Below are 18,203 nucleotides of genomic sequence, written 5' to 3' on the forward strand. Positions count from 1 at the left end.
TGATACAAGTATGTATCACGTCGCTTGTATCATATAACTTATCTTGTAGCATATATCACCGTTTCGTGCGGTCGGCTTAAAGCTCATATCGGATTATGAATTAAGATTGAGATCGAATTGAAATTTGGCTAATCGGAACAAAGTTTACTAAAATCGAATTGAGCGAACTTTGCTCTGATTGGCCGAATTTCAATTCAGTCTCAATTTTAATTTCTAGTCCGATAAGGACTTAAAAGGAACAGATTCAAGGCACAAAACGAACAGACTTTTGTTCTGAACGTGTAGCGAACGTTAAGTTTCTCTTCCAGTAAGTTCCGTTTTTCTTCCTACAAGTGCCAGGTATAACGTTTCAGCTTGCGAATTTGCAGCGTCAAGTGGACTCTACACTGATATGTTACTGGTTTCCCGCCATTTCGCCGCGCATGCGCAAAAATCTTATTCGTCTCGCAACGCTGGCGGCCAGTTTCAAAGTTACTGTGGCATTCTGACATCTTCACGTTTCATTTGTGTCATCAAAGATTATCCGTCAGACGGTGAATTCATTGTTATTCAGTGTATGAAACGAGACATTTGTTCACTTATTTATTCTTTCTCAATAATCAGAGAATCGAGTTCGTTAATATGTATTTGTATACATATATGTATTATTTTACGTCACGACGGAAGATCTCTATAAATCTTGAACTTAATATCCAAGTTTCATGTTGCGTCGATGGGGATAATAGGATTGGATGATAAGACGATATAGGTAATTACACATGTATTTATATACTTAAATCCTTTACACAGACCGGCGTAATAGCTTTGAAGCTATTGTGCCGGTCTGTCTACGTATTACGTAACTGAATAGGACGAAGGTTAAGGTGTACGAATGTCGTCGTTGACAAGAAACAACGGCACGAGCAGTGTGGATTCCTTAGAAAAAGCAACATGCCTGCGAACGTAACTGGATTTGGACCTTTAATAGGTGCTATCGATGAAGGAACGAGTAGTGCTAGATTTTTGGTAAGATGCAATTTATTCAATTTCTTGTAAGATGATGAATTTTAATATATATAATATTCTGGTAGTATACAAGAGCTGCATTCCAATATTTACTGTTAATACTGAAAATTATTAATATATATAACATGAACCATAAATTTTCAGCATTGGCAATGAATTTTGGAACACATCCAATGTATCGCGGAAAGAGAAACTTGTTTTTAGTACAGAAGATGTTTGAAGCCTTTCATATTATTTATACCTAGAAACTGTTAAAAAAATAAAAACAATTGTTTTCGATATTTTTGCTTTATTAATTCATGAGGTTTTTTTATATATCTTGTAAAGTATCTAGTCAAGTATCTGGTTTTGATGTAGAAAATATCTTTTAATCCATTTTTTCATTATTCTTGTTATATTTGTATAGATTTTTGACGTATTGCATAGAAAAGTGGTTGCCTCACATCAGATTGAAATCAAGCAGAAATATCCGCAAGAAGGATGGGTAGAACAGGACCCAAACGAGATATTACATGCTGTCATAGAATGTATAAAAGAAACTGTAAAAAAGATGAAGAACATGTGTTTGTCAGTCTCTGATATCAAAGCTGTTGGTATCACTAATCAGAGGGAAACAACTTTGGTATGGGACAAGGAGACTGGGGAACCTTTGCATAATGCAATTGGTATGTAATAGTCATATAAGATATCTTGGTTTTGCTGCTGCATTGAATTCTAATAATATATTCTTCACTATGTTTGGCTGATTTTTTAATTCAGTAGTGTATGATATCCAATAAATTCAATGACGTCAAATGATATATTAATGATATATCAATGATATTAGGGATGTCATTAATATGTCGTCATGTTTGTGCTGTGTATTTTTAATGAAAATGTTAAGCAATTACTATGAATTTATTTAACAAATAATTTCCATATATACACGCATGTGTAATAATATGTAAGTTTGTCGAATAAGATTATTAAATAGAATTTACTAACGTTACAGTATGGCTTGATATGAGAACAACTACGACTCTAGACGATGTATTGGATAGTGTCCCTAATAAAACGAGAAATAAGAATTATTTGAAGCCTCTATGTGGTTTACCAATGTCTCCCTATTTTAGCGCTCTTAAGATACGCTGGTTGATAGATAATGTGCCACGCGTGAAGCAAGCAGTAGATGCAAGCAGGTGTGCTTTTGGAACAGTTGATACTTGGCTTATTTGGGTAAATAAGAATTTTCGTTGAATAGTTCAAACTAACAATTTGTACGTAAACTTCTCACGCAAAATCTGCATATTAATTAAATTTCATTGAAAAGATATGTAAAGTATATTACGGATTTTTTGTGATATATTGCGTCAAAAGCAATTTAATTCATTTCTCCTTATTCGTGCGTGAAATAGCATTTATTGTTTTTATAATTAAACCAAAGAGAGATATATTAAATATTATCGTAGAATATTTTTTGTGTTTAGAATCTCACCAAAGGCCAATTGCACATTACGGATGTATCGAACGCATCCCGCACGATGCTGATGAATATCGAAACATTAAAGTGGGATCCTCTGTTATGTCGCTTCTTTGGTATCCCACAACACATTCTGCCGGAAATACGATCCAGTGCGGAAATCTACGGTCACATTTCAAACCCTGAAGCGCTTGCGGGCATACCCATAGCAGGTGTAAGTCATGCATATTAAATATCCTTTTGGAACCTAATAAGTATCGCGTTTTTAGCGAAATAGTTTAAGAAATAATTGTGTATGTATATTTGAAGTAGACACAACATGTAATTATTCTCCTCTGTTCCTCGCAGTGCGTAGGCGATCAACAAGGAGCTCTTCTCGGCCAATTATGCTTGAAACCTGGCCAAGCGAAGGCTACGTATGGCACGGGATGCTTCTTGCTTTATAATACAGGAAACGTAGTATGTATAACGATGAGAACGATCGGGTGATATAGAGTCCGTAGCAAATGCTTTTTCTTTCTATATCGAAAGAAGCGCTCAAATAGTAACGAGAGATACGAAATATTGCTTTGCAGAAGGTCGATTCAACGCAAGGTTTGTTAACCACCGTTGCTTACAAGATTGCACGATTCCCGCCTGTTTACGCATTAGAAGGATCTGTCGCTGTTGCCGGTGCTGCTTTATCTTGGCTGCGAGATAATGTACAAATTCTTACTAATATCGCGCAGTCACAGGATATGGCAGAACGTGTGAGATGTTCCGGTGATGTGTATTTCGTGCCAGCTTTTTCAGGGCTGTACGCGCCTTACTGGCAACAAGATGCACGCGGGTATTGTTTCTGACTGAAGATTTCATTCTTTTCTCTACTTTTCGCCAGAGAGTACAAAATTACAGCTCTTTTACGATTATATTAGATAAACGATATCTCTCAGGTTCATCTGGTAGCTTTCAAGCACAAACTCTTTGGCGAATATAAATTTTCTTTTATTTATTTTACAAGGTGGAAATCGTTTTCACATAGTAAGGACAAAGTTAAAAGCTTGGAAAGTGATTGAGATTAAAATTCTATAAATGTGAAAAGAAAGTTTCGATAAGATATGCATTCCGAAATCTATTCTTCTTGTATATCTATACTTGTATACCCTGTATAAAGATGCCTGAATGTTACGTTTAAGTAATCTCTCTGTGCGAGTAGTTGATGTACATAATGTGTGTCCTTGAATTTTTATATTGTACAATTTATTTAAATCCAGAGTAATCTGTGGGATTACCGAGGATACGCAGCAATATCATATCGTACGAGCAGCGTTGGAAGCAGTTTGTTTCCAAACGAGAGACATATTAGAGGCAATGGTGAAGGATTCCGGGACAAAACTAACAACTCTGCAAGTTGACGGTGGTATGACGGTAAACAGTTTATTGATGCAGCTGCAGGCGGACTTAACGGGAATAACGGTTGGTGAGTAAACGATATCAGAGTATAGTTTCTTTACGTGCACTGCATATTTATTTTTACACTTTAAAATACAATGCACAAAATATGTCGCAATTAAATATCTCAAAACTATATTGAACAGTGAGACCAGATATGGTTGAAACGACGGCGCTAGGTGCTGCTATTTTAGCTGGTATTGGTGCAGGTTTAATCGACATAAACGATGTGGATGGATCTCAAGTAACCAAGTTTTCACCTGCAATTAGTGAGGACGGTAAGCGATCGTATATTTCTTGATGTTACATATCGGTGATAATTTAAGAAAAAGTCGAAAGGAAGAAAAACATGTAATAATGACATACATTTATTTATATAAATACTGATACATCTATAAATACTATTATTAGTAACTATTAAGAAGTTAATAATATGCTACTATTATTATAAATACTATAGGAACTACTGATAATATCATACAACTATAAGTAGATATAACACACTAAATATATATAGGCTTATATTTATGTTCCATATACTAATTTTACATTTTTTATTAGAAAAGAACTTGAGTAAAAAAACTTTCTTTCTTAAGAACTGAATTTATCTTTGGTTTGCACATCTGTGAATATAATTTTAATCAGGTTCGAACGTTACACAGTGTACAATTGTTGTAAAATCGTAGTAAAATCTTTTCATATTGCAATCTTACAATAAGCTAATCAAATTTATCAGAATTCTGAATATCCTTTAAATATGGGATATGAATATGCTGGCTTATAAATAATAATATACAAATAGGAATATACAAATAGGAAATAATGAAGTGATCTAATCATTTCCGTTTTAGAGAGAGATCTCAGATATTCTAAGTGGAAAATGGCCGTTGAAAGATCTATGAAGTGGGATTGTTCGACGACTTTAATGAATAATTAAAGCTGTACACACAAACGCATATTTTTGTACCGGATATGAGAAATAAATATTTAGAAATATTACACACATAATTTGTGACAAATTGTGTCAAATCGTGTCAATCCGTAATGTAACTATTACAGTCCATATTTCATCAAACGTATCCCGATTTTCCGCCTTTCCACGTCCATCTTAAGATACGCAATAATTTCTTTCATATTGTGAAACAAATTATTGTGATATCTAATCCATCAACATCCTATATGATATATAAAGTATTTATAGATACAATCTATAAATTATATGTATAATGTGTTTTTTCTCTAGCACGTAAAGTTTAATTATATTTACCCACCAGATCGAGCACGTAAAGTTTATTTACATTTACCCACCAGATCCTACCTGCGTTTTATAGTTCCATGTCTCTAAACGAACATGCACAGGTATTATATGGCGTGTTCGCACCGCGCGCTGGTCATTATGTCGCTAATGACCAATGCTGTTGTTATAATTACATCATACATTGCATCATGTTATATCTCATTAACAGTATAGAGTCAAACTTGTCTTTCGGTCACCACACGCGCGAGTTGTCATTATTATATATTATTTAATATAATGTTATTTGTATTACAGAATTAAGCGCAAAAATAGAAACGAAAAGAAACTCGTACGAGTCGCAGATGCGTCCGGGTCCGTTCGAAATTCTCGTTTTCCTGCGTGAGACATTCTATCCGGCCCCGCCTGATTGATCCTGCGAATATTCTCGGGACGAGTTGAGCGCGCGGATCAATGTTGCGCATGCTGGGCGCATGTGAGATGACGGCACGTGAGATGCTGCGTTCTGTCATCTCTGCGTCCTTCTCACCTTATCGTCGCGGTGTCAGTCAGGCAAGGACCGCCGAGCGCGTGCACTCGAAAGCAAGATGAAGGATCACGACGGAACGGCCCACCAGAGGAAGCCCACGAAACTTAGGAATCTCACGGACAAGACGGAGGCGTTCGACTCCCTGCACGTGAAAAATGCCGAGGTAATTCCCGAGGAATTGAAGCAGAAATTTCGAAAACTCTTCGGCGTATCGGTCGCGCGTGTTGTTTGCGGAAAAAATTGCATAAGATTATAATTGAATATACAGTAGGGATTTCTTTACATCGTGGCTGTGTGATATATAACACATTTGTTAACTTTAGCATGTCTCTTTACAAACAAACGCGAAGCGAGAGAAATAAAAAATAATATGGAGTGAGATTTTGTCGAATGATATATCGTGTAAATTTTTAGAGAACTCTTTGCTCGGGTCAAGTCTGTCTCGGTAGTGTGATGCAGCTGCCGACTCACGGAACCGAGCCGCGCACGAAAGAGGAAACGTTAATTCATGCGAAAGACTTCCTAGAGCAGTATTTCACTTCCATCAGAAGGTACCGGGATCGCCGTAGACTTTCTCAATAATCGTTGGGTCCTGTGATGTTTCTCACGTGAAATCACGTTTTATTCCCGATCGCAGGTTGAACAGCGATGCCCATCGTGCCCGTTGGGAGAGCGTTCAGAGAGAAGTGGTCGCCACTGGTACTTATCAATTAACGGAAACGGAATTGGTTTTCGGCGCAAAATTAGCGTGGCGGAACGCCGCGAGATGCATCGGTCGCATACAATGGTCGAAATTGCAGGTCCGTCAAAACGTTCACTCGCGCGAAGCGCAATATTCCCAAAGTGTCGTGCGTGTGTCTTTCGTTGTTAGTTTGTTAATCAAATAAATTTGTTAATAAATAGGTTTTCGATTGTCGTTACGTCACGACCACGAGCGGTATGTTCGAGGCTTTGTGCAACCACATAAAGTACAGCACGAACAAAGGGAACATCAGGTGACGCGTAATTTTGTAACATAAATCTTTTACAATGTTAATATACATTGCAATGTGCAACGTGCGCATTATTGTGTAAAATACAGAATGAAAAAGTTTTGCGGGAAGATGATTGTAGGAAAGTTATATATATGCTTGTTTTTAAATTTGTATGATTATTACTATGTAAAGATTCGAATATCCGAACAAATAATTAACGTTAATGAACACACACGTGTGTATTTAATTCATGACGTGTATTGTGATCTCACAGATCAGCGATAACAATATTCCCGCAACGTACCGATGGGAAGCATGACTATAGAGTGTGGAATCAGCAATTAATTAATTATGCGGGATACAAAAATCCAGATGGCACCATTCATGGCGATCCTGCCAATGTGGAATTTACAGAGGTACGTATATATATTAAATAAATAAATATAAATAAATATATATATATATATATATACTTATTTACTTATTACAATAAATTATAATTGACTTATGAATATATTTATATATTATATTCAGCTATATAATTAACTAGAATTAATTATCACTTACATAAATAAAAGCTCACCTATATTCAATTATTTATGCAGTGTCCCATTACCATCGTAAAATCTTATAAGAACCTATTTCGAAAAGCAAATGTGCGTAATTAAAACTTTCAAACAATTAACTGACTAATGATATAGCGTAGAATTGAGGCCGATAACTGAAAGCCAAAAACAAAATCACCTGAACAGTGAAAATCAATAACAGCCGAGCTGCGAAAATCAATAACAGATGAGTGATTGGTATCCGTGTACGCATGATTAACCGAGCATAATTATTGAGCGCGCGTACTCTATACGATGGACCAATGGTCGACCCTAATTGCCCATTAATTCGAAGGTGAAATTCGAGATTCGTGTCGATTTCGGTTCAATTTGAAAATAATTCGAAGTGTGATGTTATTTACGTGTTTTCGCAAGCTGGAATGGAAATTATCTCACTGATGAAAAATAAATTTTTATTTAATTTCTCTAAAGTGTGCGTGTGCGAAAAGCAATTTCGCGTTATTCGCGTCATCGCGAGGAAGACCTGTGACGGATTTTTTTTAGATACTCAACGAGCCGAGATATACTCGAATGTATCTCAAGTATTTCCAGAGAGGCAATATAGCTTTTGTGCTTCAACAGGTCTGCATGAAGTTAGGATGGAAAGGTACGGGGACTAGATTCGACATACTGCCGTTGGTTTTATCCGCCAACGGACACGATCCGGATTACTTCGATATCCCCAGCGATCTGGTGCTCGAAGTGCCCCTCATTCATCCTACGTAAGCAGTTCGACAATTAAACATTTCTAACCGTGAGAGTATAATTCCACAACGCAAACAATGACAGATTATTTACGTCAGAAGCGATGAGAAAAACGACGAAGACGAAAAATATACCAAGTCGCGATATACCAAAACTACGTGAATTTAGTGTCGAAAGTTCGTAATATTGTGTAATTGTAATGAATAAGTTCTCTTTAAACGAGATGCCGTTATCAAGTTTGTTACATTTGAAGAGCCATATATTGCGCAACGTGTCGCATAATTGAGAAATCATTTCCGTTGAAACGATGCTGCAAAACAGATATGATTGGTTTGAGAAACTGGGCCTGAAGTGGTTTGCCGTTCCGGCTGTGTCCGGGATGGTTTTCGATTGCGGCGGTCTGGTCTTCACCGCGGCACCTTTCAACGGCTGGTACATGAGCACCGAAATTGGCTCCCGAGATTTATGCGACACGCAAAGATACAATATGCTTCAGGTAATCTTCCATATTCGCATATTCTCACAATTCCCCCTATTGTTTCCACTGTGACACGATCACCGTTAATTATTAGAGATGTTGTCTTGTCCCTAATGATTTTTACTATTGAACAACCAGGTCTTTAATCAAATTTATGTTTGACGAGAAGCCAGTTTAATTCCGTCGACCGAAGTCAATATTGTAATAAATCACTTTGCTAAGTAACCAATTATCGTTAAGCGCCAAGTAAAGAAGTAAAGAGGAAGCGACGTTTTCAGACAATAGCGACGAACATGGGTCTGGACACAAGGACATCCATATCGTTGTGGAAAGATAAGGCAATGATTGAAGCTAACGTCGCAGTACTGCATAGTTTTCAGGTGAAATCGAATTTTCCCGGAACATTCATGTAATATTGTCATTATTTATATGTTATATAGAAAAATATCATATTATTATTATTTATAATTTGAAATATTAGTTTTCCCGAGAGCAACGTTATAGAAAGAAATTTGTTCCGCAATTTCTGCGTTTTTCGCGTAAAATCGTTTTCTTCGTTGCATTACTAGAGATGTCCAATTTCCGAGAAAATTCTCACGGAAGACCGGGAATTTTAAAATTATAATCTTTACCGGGAATTCTCGGAAGGAATTTTCAAAAGGCCTGTATTACAGCGTGTGTGTGTGTGTGTGTGTTGTGTGTGCATGCTCGCGCATACATTAAAGTGATTTATTTTACCGTCGTCATATTACGTGCGATATATTTGATCTAACGAATTCTACGTCAGATGAAGAATGTGACAATCGTGGATCATCACACAGCTTCGGAATCCTTTATGAAGCATTACGAAAACGAGATGCGTCTTCGAAATGGTTGTCCCGCGGACTGGCTGTGGATCGTGCCGCCGATATCCGGATCTGCAACACCGGTGTTTCATCAGGAAATGGCGCTTTATCATTTGAAGCCCTCCTACGACGCCCAGGTATTTCTTTTTCATTTTTCATTCGCTCCAAATGAGACCACACACTGAACGTTCTCAAATTATCAACTGACGGTTATTGTTGCGAGGAAATTTTCCAAAGTCGTTGATACTGAATAAATGATCTTCACAAACTTTATTATTAAATATAATCTCGATGCAGGATCCGGCGTGGAAAACTCACGTGTGGAAGAAGGGACGCGATAAGAAAGCAACGACGAAAAAACCAAGACGGAAGTTCCATTTTAAGCAGATTGCGAGGTGATTTTTACATAGATCTGTCTAAAGTAGAAGTTTCTGTACACCTCGACTCTTCCACTTCAAAATGTTTCAAGGGCCGTGAAGTTTACATCTAAGCTGTTCGGACGAGCTTTGTCGCGCCGGATAAAGGCAACGGTGTTGTTCGCCACGGAAACTGGCACGTCTCAAATGTACGCGGAGAAGCTGGGCGAATTATTGGGCCACGCTTTTCATTCTCAGGTAATACACTGTTATAACATAAAGTTGAAAGGATACGGAAATTCTTCTGCCTTTCAAATCATAATTTATTTGAAATAGTTTCGTTCATTTCTTTTTTAAATATTTTTTTTGAAGATTTACCATTTGACCATGTATGAATAAACGGTAAGCAAATACCGATTTTGAGCACAGGTGCTTTCAATGGCGGAATACGACATCAGTAACATAGAACACGAGGCTCTACTGTTGGTGATAACTTCTACCTTCGGAAACGGAGATCCACCAGAAAACGGAGAAGTACGTTAATTTGTCATTTTTTCTCTAAAAAATTATAAAAAAAAACTCCATATTTTCAATTCTATCTGCGTTTATTAATTATCAGTGCTCATAAAGGTGTTGATAAATAATACAAGAAATGTGTCGCAGGTTTTCGCACAGAACCTCTACGCGATGAAAATGAACGACGCCTATATAAACAGCGAAAATAAAATAAGGTACTTTCCCACTGACACGCGCGGAAGAAGAAAAGTCTGTCGCGTGTGTCTACAGTATAAAAATGATTTTCAGTCTGGCGACCTCGAAATCATTTATCAAGGCCAACAGCCAAACGGAAGTGAGCGGATCGAAAAAGTTGGATAGGCTGGACTCCCTGCGTGGCTCCACGACGGAGTCACAAGCCGAAGATACATTCGGGCCTCTCAGCAATGTTCGGTAATTTATTAATCACTTTGCACGTGCGTGTTTGTCAATAATTTGTCTGTTGAATATTTCCTTATGTTCAATATTATATGTGTCGAGAAATGATTTTTTGTCCAACCTCGGAATACGATTGCGCCAGGTTTGCGGTATTTGCGTTGGGCTCGTCCGCGTACCCGAACTTTTGCGCGTTCGGCCGTTACGTCGACAACCTGCTGGGCGAATTGGGCGGAGAACGATTGGCGCGCTTGGCCCAGGGTGACGAGATGTGCGGACAGGAACAGACTTTTCGGAAGTGGGCAGCTGATATTTTCGCGGTTGGCTTCTTATTTAGATATAACACCCGTTATGTGAACTAACTTTCCGTTTACTGGAAAATTCAATGCGAGTGATAATGTTCTCTAGCGAGTTCGTGTTTTGTGATACCAAATACACACAATAGTAGAGTTTCAAATCTACAAGATGCTTCGTACTCGCAAAAGTTGTCCACAAAAGCTTCGATATATGAATTTCCTAGCTCATTGGCCATGTCAATACTTCGAATTCTTATGCGAGTTCAACGCTCGCACATTTTCAAATGTGTTCGCGCAATGAAGTGTCTGTGAATGTCACAGGTTGCGTGCGAAACGTTCTGTCTGGACGACGACGACACGCTACTGGAAGTAGCCTTGTCTCTGGGTTCCGAGGCGTTATCCGCGGCAACTGTTCGTTTTGTGGAAGCTGAGCCTCAACCGATTGTCAAAGGTAACTCGTGTGCGACAATTTTTATACGTCCGTTTCGCTCGTATTTTCCGTTTCACCTGCGTGTGCCGCGATATCTTGTAATAAGAAAATTCGAGAAAGTCGGAAAGAAGACATAATAGTAAGAATGTTTGTCAATAGAATTGAAATTTCAGCGTTAAGCAAATGCCACCACAGGAACGTAACAATGTGCAATATGCTTCGGAAGAGCAACATAAGCGGCGATGAATCGAGGTAAAACTTCCGTGAAGTTGTACCGAGGCGATGTCGGCGACGTACTTTCCACGTCTATTAATCGTTATCTGACACGTACAGCGGGACAACACTGCTTCTGGAACTGGACGACATAATGGGCTTGGATATCTCTTACAAACCCGGCGATCATCTGGGGGTGTTTGCGTGCAATCGAACGGAACTCGTGGAGAGAATACTACAACGTGTACAGTCCACTTTCGACGCCGACACGCCGATTGAATTGCAAATGCAAAAGCAAGCACACACACCCAACGGTACAGGCCTAAAATGAATATTCGTTCTCTTTCTCTTCTCTTGCTGTTACCAGCAAGTAACGGAAGATTCTCTTCAGGTATCGTGAAAACGTGGATACCTCATGACAGATATCTACCGAACTCCTTCAGAATGCTGCTCACTCGATTTTTGGACATTACGACGCCACCCACGCCGAATCTGTTGAGATATTTCGCTTCGGTAGCCACAAACGCGAAAGAACGGGCGCAGCTTGAACTTCTGGCCTCTGTAAATATGTAAATACGTAAATATGTGAACGGTAGCTGTTTTACGAAAAGCATCAAAATCTCCAACGATGTTAAATCGATGAGAAATTCAGATTTGAAGTTGAAAGATGTTTCTGAAAGTATTTTTTTTGTTTGTTGATTATAAATTATTACTTACTTACAGACCCATTAAAGAGATTATATTCAATTTTCTTTTATATTAATTCGCAATTAAAATACATTTGAATTCCAATTTCAAAGGGACAGCCTGGGAGAAAAACTTGAAAGGATTTCGAAGTTGAAGAATATTTGTAGATATAGTAATAATAATTGTAGATGTTATGATAATAATAATAACTTACAAATAGGGATCCAAGCGCTTGTATATATATGATAATCTGTAAAAAAAATATGAAAAGATGAGATCTGTAGAAAAATCGAAAGATTCTCTTCGAAACCAGGATCCGGCAGCTTATGAGGATTGGAGACACTGGAAGTTCCCCAATTTGGCCGAAGTGTTGGACGAGTTTCCATCCGTGACTCCGTTCGCTCCGTTGCTTCTGCTTCACCTGACACCCTTGCAACCGAGATTCTACAGCATCTCGTCATCTCCGTGCGTGCACCGAGGACAGATACACCTGACAGTCGCAGTGGTGCAATACCAAACGCAAGGTATTCATAACAAGAAAAGCCATAGTGTGTTCGTCTATAATTGATATTTATACATACATGTGTAATTTAATAATAAATCCGCATGATCTGATTTCGACGATACAATTTGGCCAAACTAATTCCAGGCGGCTTTGGACCGGTTCATTTCGGTGTTTGCTCTAATTATCTGCAGAAAATATCCGACGGCGAACTGCTGTATGTATTTGTGCGAAGGTGAGCGACGTCAATTCAGCTAATTAAATTATATGAGACATTTTCTCGTCGAATATAATTGTCGATTTGCGTTTAAGCGCGCCAAACTTCTACATGCCGACGGAGACTGAAGCGCCGATGATATTGGTGGGACCGGGTACTGGAATTGCTCCTTTCCGTGGCTTCTGGCATCACCGGCTCGCCCAGATGAAACTTCAGCAGGGTATAAACATTTCTCTCACATGTACTCGCTTATGCTTTACCTGATGCAAGATAAGTGCCCGACAAACTCTCGTCAAATTTCAGTGATATATTTCCAGTAAAAATTTAATTTAATTTCTTCAATTTTTATAATCCTTTTTTTATTGATTTCTAATGGAAATTTGACCCTATGACCTCTTTAATTGGTGTTATTCTATATTTTTTACGATTCCCTTAATTCCCACATTAAGTTTTTGCTCAAAATTCAGCTAAAACTGAATAGTATTTTATTTAAGCGAGCCTGGATAGTATCTGTGCATTTACATCTGTGATACCTAAGATAAATTCAAAATTCATCAATTATGCTCTTTTTTTCAACGGCATCGTAAATATCATCGATACTATGCCTAAGCCAACCAGGAAAACTTGAAACGAGAGATTCGAGATGGAAAACTCTAAACGACCCTTCGATATGTAACATTTGCAGACCAAACATTCGGCAAAGTTTGGCTGTTCTTTGGCTGCCGCCAAAGAAGTTTGGACCTATATAGACAAGAGAAGAAAGAAATGTTGGAGACTGGCGTTTTGAACAAGGTGTTTTTAGCGCTATCCCGAGAACCTGGTCTCAAGAAGGTACGTTAACGTACGCTTTACGTTAACATACACACTATACCAAGTAACAAAGTATCGTACAAAAGGATGGAGATCCTTAAACTTGCAATTCTCTTGAATTTTAGACCTATGTGCAAGATTTCATCCAAGCGGAGACCCTTCAGATTTACACAATGTTGGTGCACGAGCGCGGCCACTTCTACGTTTGCGGGGATTGCACAATGGCGGAGGACGTTTATCAGACCTTGAAGCACATTATACAAACGCACGGCCAAATGACGGACAAAGAGGTCGAAGCGTACATGTTATCACTCCGGGTAAATTATTATCCATGTGCTACTTTCTCTTCTCGTTCGCAATTTATATAACTCTCTTTTATTGTATCATATAAATACGTGTCAGAACTATCACAACTTTCATATAAATCAAATTTAACTTACTAGTAAAACTATTAGCAGTGTCTTCCTTCAATATTAAAATGCGCTTCTAATATATTGTGATATAAATCAAAGAGATAGGTATCTGTAAGTACTTAATCACAGGTTTAGAGGGTAAAATACCTCTTTGAGAAAATCGGCTTTTGTGTGCTCGGAAAAAATATTGTTGAAATAGTGTCTTCAATATCCCATCAAAGTGTAAAATTATATATTGATTTTGATACGAGTTCTTTTTCTAGGATGAGAATCGTTACCACGAAGATATATTTGGCATAACGTTACGCACAGCTGAGGTGCACAATCGGTCGCGGGAGACCGCCAGAATTCGGATGGCCGCCGAACCATAAAAATACCAGACTGACACAGAGAGCGTAGGGTCCGAGTGATGATTACTCGCACTTCATGAAGGGTTGCTGTTCGTATTAATAATTGTGACATCGTGTGCGGGAAAACTCCATTTATTTACAAGCAGAGCGTGACCGATCCTTCAGTTTTGTTTCGTCCGCCATTCTCGTAGATCCGTACATCATCGATCGTAATGAAATATCACATCGGGATTATCACGTTCGCTGTACCGTAGTAACACGCAACGCATACAAGGATATAGAAGCCATTAATTCTACCTGGTTCTTCTTAAACACGGAGATACACACCGTTCAGCTAAGACTGGGCTGCTGTTTCTGGCTGACGTTGGCCAGCAGCTTCTTGATTTCTGCTATCGCTTTGCCGGGATTCAGGCCCTGCGCACAGTGTGTGTGTGTGTGTGTGTGAAGTTAAACATTTTAATTTGTAACATACAGCGTTTCAATCTTCGAAACAAGATCGTCGAGAGAACGAATTTAATCGCGCTGCTGCGATTCGCCGCGAGTAATCTCGCGACTATTTCGCGAGTAAGTTTCCTAAAGATTGCACTGTTCGTCACGATCGCGCGATGTGTTTTTAGTCTTTAAAAAATGTATTCGTCAAGTTCATCGTAAACATAATAATAATAATAGTGCACCAATAAATATAGGCTGCGTTCAGATATCTACCGCCACTTACTGAAAATTTATAGTTCATGTTGTGTGTACTACGTAGATTTTCGGTTCATCGGCGGTGAACATCGGACGCGGTGATAGACTGTACTTTGAATGTTCGCAAATACGGATAATTTCAGGTGAGTTCTCTCGAGAACAACTGAACTGTTCACCGAGAGTGACGCAAATGTAAAACAATGTAACAAGAGTAGAGAAAAAAAAAGCAGAAATTGCTGTATATCGCAAGACGATTTATTTCGAGCATCTTCTGTTACCAATAAAAATTAGAGCGGGAACTTACCTTCGGACAAGTACGTGTGCAATTCATGATCGTATGACAGCGGAAAACTGAAAACGGATCCTTCAGTTTCTCCAGACGCTCCTTTGTCTGAGTATCCCGCGAGTCGATGATCCACCTGTAGGCCTAACGAGTACGACAATGGTTGAGAAACTTGGGAAGAGAAATATAGTACAAATGAGGATTCTGCGAGACCGAGCTGAGTATAATCGATCGAAATTATATACACGTTTCAGTACGAAAGGTGCTTCACATTCAAATGAAGTGAGTATCGTTAGTTACTTCGTCATCTTAGAGGTACTAATGTATCTAATTCCTTCCGAAAAAAGGCAATTCTATGTATGTTCAACTTTATGTTCTGCTCGTTCTTAAAGGGGACTTTTCTCATTCGTGCCGTTTCTCTTCTTATTAGCGATCGATTATTCTGCTGCACGATATTGTATCTGAAGCAATGTGCAAGCATTACGGCGCGCTTACTTGCATAAGTACCGCAGGGCCTAAATACTTATCGCCGTTCCACCAGTAAGACGGGCAAGAAGTACTGCAGCAAGCACAGAGAATGCATTCGTAGAGACCATCCTGTTTTGCGGAAAAATTCAATTATATATTCAGTTTGAACTAAGAGGAATATATGATTGTGACTGAAAATATCGGAAGAAATATTGTGAGGTTTAATAAACATGACGATAAACTCGGCTCAAACTTACCAGCTTTTTTCGATCTTCTATGCTCTGCAAGTGCTGTTGCTTGCCCGTTTCCTTTGCACCCGTATGTTGCAGCCAGGGCTGTATATTGCGATACTGAGTGTAGAAATTATTTAAATCCGGCACTAAATCCTTGACAATGTACATGTGTGGTAAAGGATAGACTTTACACGATGTACTTGTGCTTGGATCGATTTTGCTGAAACATGTAATTATTTCATTGACTGATATATATATATATATATATATATATATTATATTATATATATATATATATGGTAATCAATATTATATATATATATATGGTAATCAATATTATATATATATATATATGGTAATCAATATACCAGTAATATATAATCACTCTGATATAACTTTAATATTCTAGAAATAGACTACATATGGTACATAAATTGTGAAAACAGAGTTATAAATTACATTGTCAAGATAATCTCAAGCAATAGTAACATGTGCAATATATCACCTGATACATGCCAATGTGTTTGTTCCCCCAATATTCATAGCACAGGAACCACAAATACCTTCACGGCAAGAACGTCGGAATGTCAAGGTTGGATCCATCTCATTTTTAATTTTAATCAGCGCATCCAATACCATAGGACCACAACTAAAATTGGAATTTTGTTAAAATTAATGAAATGTGTAACGATGATTTTAAAAATAGATTTGAGAATTATATTTAATCCTGCCGATGATACCTACCTGTTCAGATCAATTTTATATTTTTGCATGTATGGTTTCTCATCAGGTTTGTCTGGATTCCAACGGTAAATCGAGAAGGTCTTGAGTCTAGCTTCAGCATTTTGAACTGCCCCAGTATGCAAGGCCCTAACCTGTAAGATTTTTCATCGTGATATTCGTGCCTAAATTAAAAACGTAACAAATAAATCACGTACGTCTTAATTTCATAGTTTACTCGATTTATACAATATATAAAAAAATTATTTCTTCCCGATTAGGTAAATAAATTGTTCACTTGGCAAATTTTTCTTTATTAAATTTTATTTAAGTGAACAACAACTATTGAACATGATTAAATTGAATTGATTAAAACTGATATTCATATAGGATTTTGCATTTAAAAATATTGTGTGATTTTAAGATGCTACAGAACTGTTTCTTTGGCTGTACAGCAACTGAGACCATCTTAAGCAAGCTTAGATGAAACAATCAAAATAAGGTTAAGCGGTTTTATCGGCTTTAATACTAATGCCCCGCCTTCCGTTTACATTTCACTACTTTAATTAAAGTAATTACCATATGTGACATCTTTTATCATGTGACCATTCAAGTTATCGTTGTTATCATATATAAAATTAGGTTACGAAGAAACCAGAAACTGGTTTAAGAAACTTTTCCTTTTCTCAAGTGCTATTATTTTTGGCCTCATTTATAACACGAACTGTCACAAACTGTATTGAAATTGGGTTAAATTATATAATTTTCTATCTTTATCCTTAAAAAAACAATAAACTTTAAAAAAAAAATTGTTAGAATACCGTGTTGAATAAAACTACATTGCATTTGTCAAGCGATTTTATTATGTCTTTGTTAATTTTTGTTTGTTGCGTTAAATATAAATTACGATCTCTTTCAAAGTATCAAAATTCATAGAAAAGCGACAGCAAGTGTTACGTTCGAACATTCGTATTCATATCATCGCTACAATGTCGACAATTGTCCACATTGCATACGGGCAAAATAAACGATTGAAATGAAAAATTAGCATTTTTAATCATTAATAATTTCTCCCAATCTTGAAAGAACTCACTTGACGAAACGCATTTCTGCAGGCGCACGAAGTAATCGCAGCCATCTTTGCAAGAACTAGGCGAAAGAGGGGTGCAGAAAGTGCACTCGGCGAGGAACAGATATTTCTCTATCATGCATGTCACGTTGGTACGTGGTCGCGCGCGAGCTGTCATGTGGACTCGTGCGGACGTGTCCGCCGTTGCAATCTGTTGACGCGCCAGAACGAGCGCTGCTGGTCGTCGCGGTGC

The 18,203-nt window shown here is 37.8% G+C and overlaps 3 protein-coding genes across 4 annotated transcripts; 2 read left to right on the forward strand and 1 right to left on the reverse strand.

Annotated features, from left to right (window-relative positions):
- The first annotated feature begins 654 nt into the window (after positions 1 to 654).
- Positions 655 to 4,903, forward strand: LOC106744005 (glycerol kinase-like). The gene is made up of 10 exons (XM_014618383.1): positions 655 to 748; positions 888 to 1,005; positions 1,412 to 1,670; positions 1,997 to 2,220; positions 2,472 to 2,678; positions 2,813 to 2,923; positions 3,040 to 3,293; positions 3,718 to 3,923; positions 4,042 to 4,173; positions 4,747 to 4,903. The coding sequence occupies exons 1-10, from the start codon at positions 732 to 734 to the stop codon at positions 4,830 to 4,832; spliced, it is 1,614 nt and encodes a 537-aa protein (XP_014473869.1). The 5' UTR covers positions 655 to 731; the 3' UTR covers positions 4,833 to 4,903.
- Positions 4,904 to 5,737: 834 nt separating this feature from the next.
- Positions 5,738 to 14,810, forward strand: LOC106744004 (nitric oxide synthase, salivary gland). The gene is made up of 25 exons (XM_014618382.1): positions 5,738 to 5,842; positions 6,094 to 6,230; positions 6,317 to 6,479; positions 6,583 to 6,674; positions 6,928 to 7,069; positions 7,841 to 7,980; positions 8,285 to 8,459; positions 8,720 to 8,821; positions 9,229 to 9,423; positions 9,584 to 9,681; positions 9,756 to 9,900; positions 10,072 to 10,176; positions 10,306 to 10,373; positions 10,447 to 10,590; positions 10,718 to 10,892; positions 11,190 to 11,319; positions 11,472 to 11,550; positions 11,632 to 11,825; positions 11,903 to 12,072; positions 12,512 to 12,722; positions 12,848 to 12,935; positions 13,013 to 13,137; positions 13,603 to 13,748; positions 13,853 to 14,044; positions 14,404 to 14,810. The coding sequence occupies exons 1-25, from the start codon at positions 5,738 to 5,740 to the stop codon at positions 14,509 to 14,511; spliced, it is 3,429 nt and encodes a 1,142-aa protein (XP_014473868.1). The 3' UTR covers positions 14,512 to 14,810.
- Positions 14,607 to 18,080, reverse strand: LOC106744007 (succinate dehydrogenase [ubiquinone] iron-sulfur subunit, mitochondrial). 2 transcript variants are annotated; one of them, XM_014618386.1, is made up of 8 exons: positions 17,975 to 18,080; positions 16,906 to 17,036; positions 16,667 to 16,810; positions 16,186 to 16,381; positions 15,956 to 16,057; positions 15,482 to 15,604; positions 14,818 to 14,904; positions 14,607 to 14,733 (listed from the first exon to the last, which is right to left on the reverse strand). In XM_014618386.1, the coding sequence occupies exons 1-7, from the start codon at positions 18,017 to 18,019 to the stop codon at positions 14,821 to 14,823; spliced, it is 825 nt and encodes a 274-aa protein (XP_014473872.1). In that variant the 5' UTR covers positions 18,020 to 18,080; the 3' UTR covers positions 14,607 to 14,733; positions 14,818 to 14,820. The 2 variants fall into 2 exon arrangements, with proteins under 2 accessions (XP_014473872.1, XP_014473871.1); XM_014618385.1 differs by having other exon boundaries at positions 14,607 to 14,904.
- Between the last annotated feature and the right edge of the window lie 123 nt (positions 18,081 to 18,203).

The sequence above is a fragment of the Dinoponera quadriceps genome, unplaced genomic scaffold, assembly GCF_001313825.1.
Source record: "Dinoponera quadriceps isolate SergipeBrazil2010 unplaced genomic scaffold, ASM131382v1 scaffold1252, whole genome shotgun sequence".
Classification (NCBI taxonomy): Eukaryota; Metazoa; Arthropoda; class Insecta; order Hymenoptera; family Formicidae; genus Dinoponera; species Dinoponera quadriceps.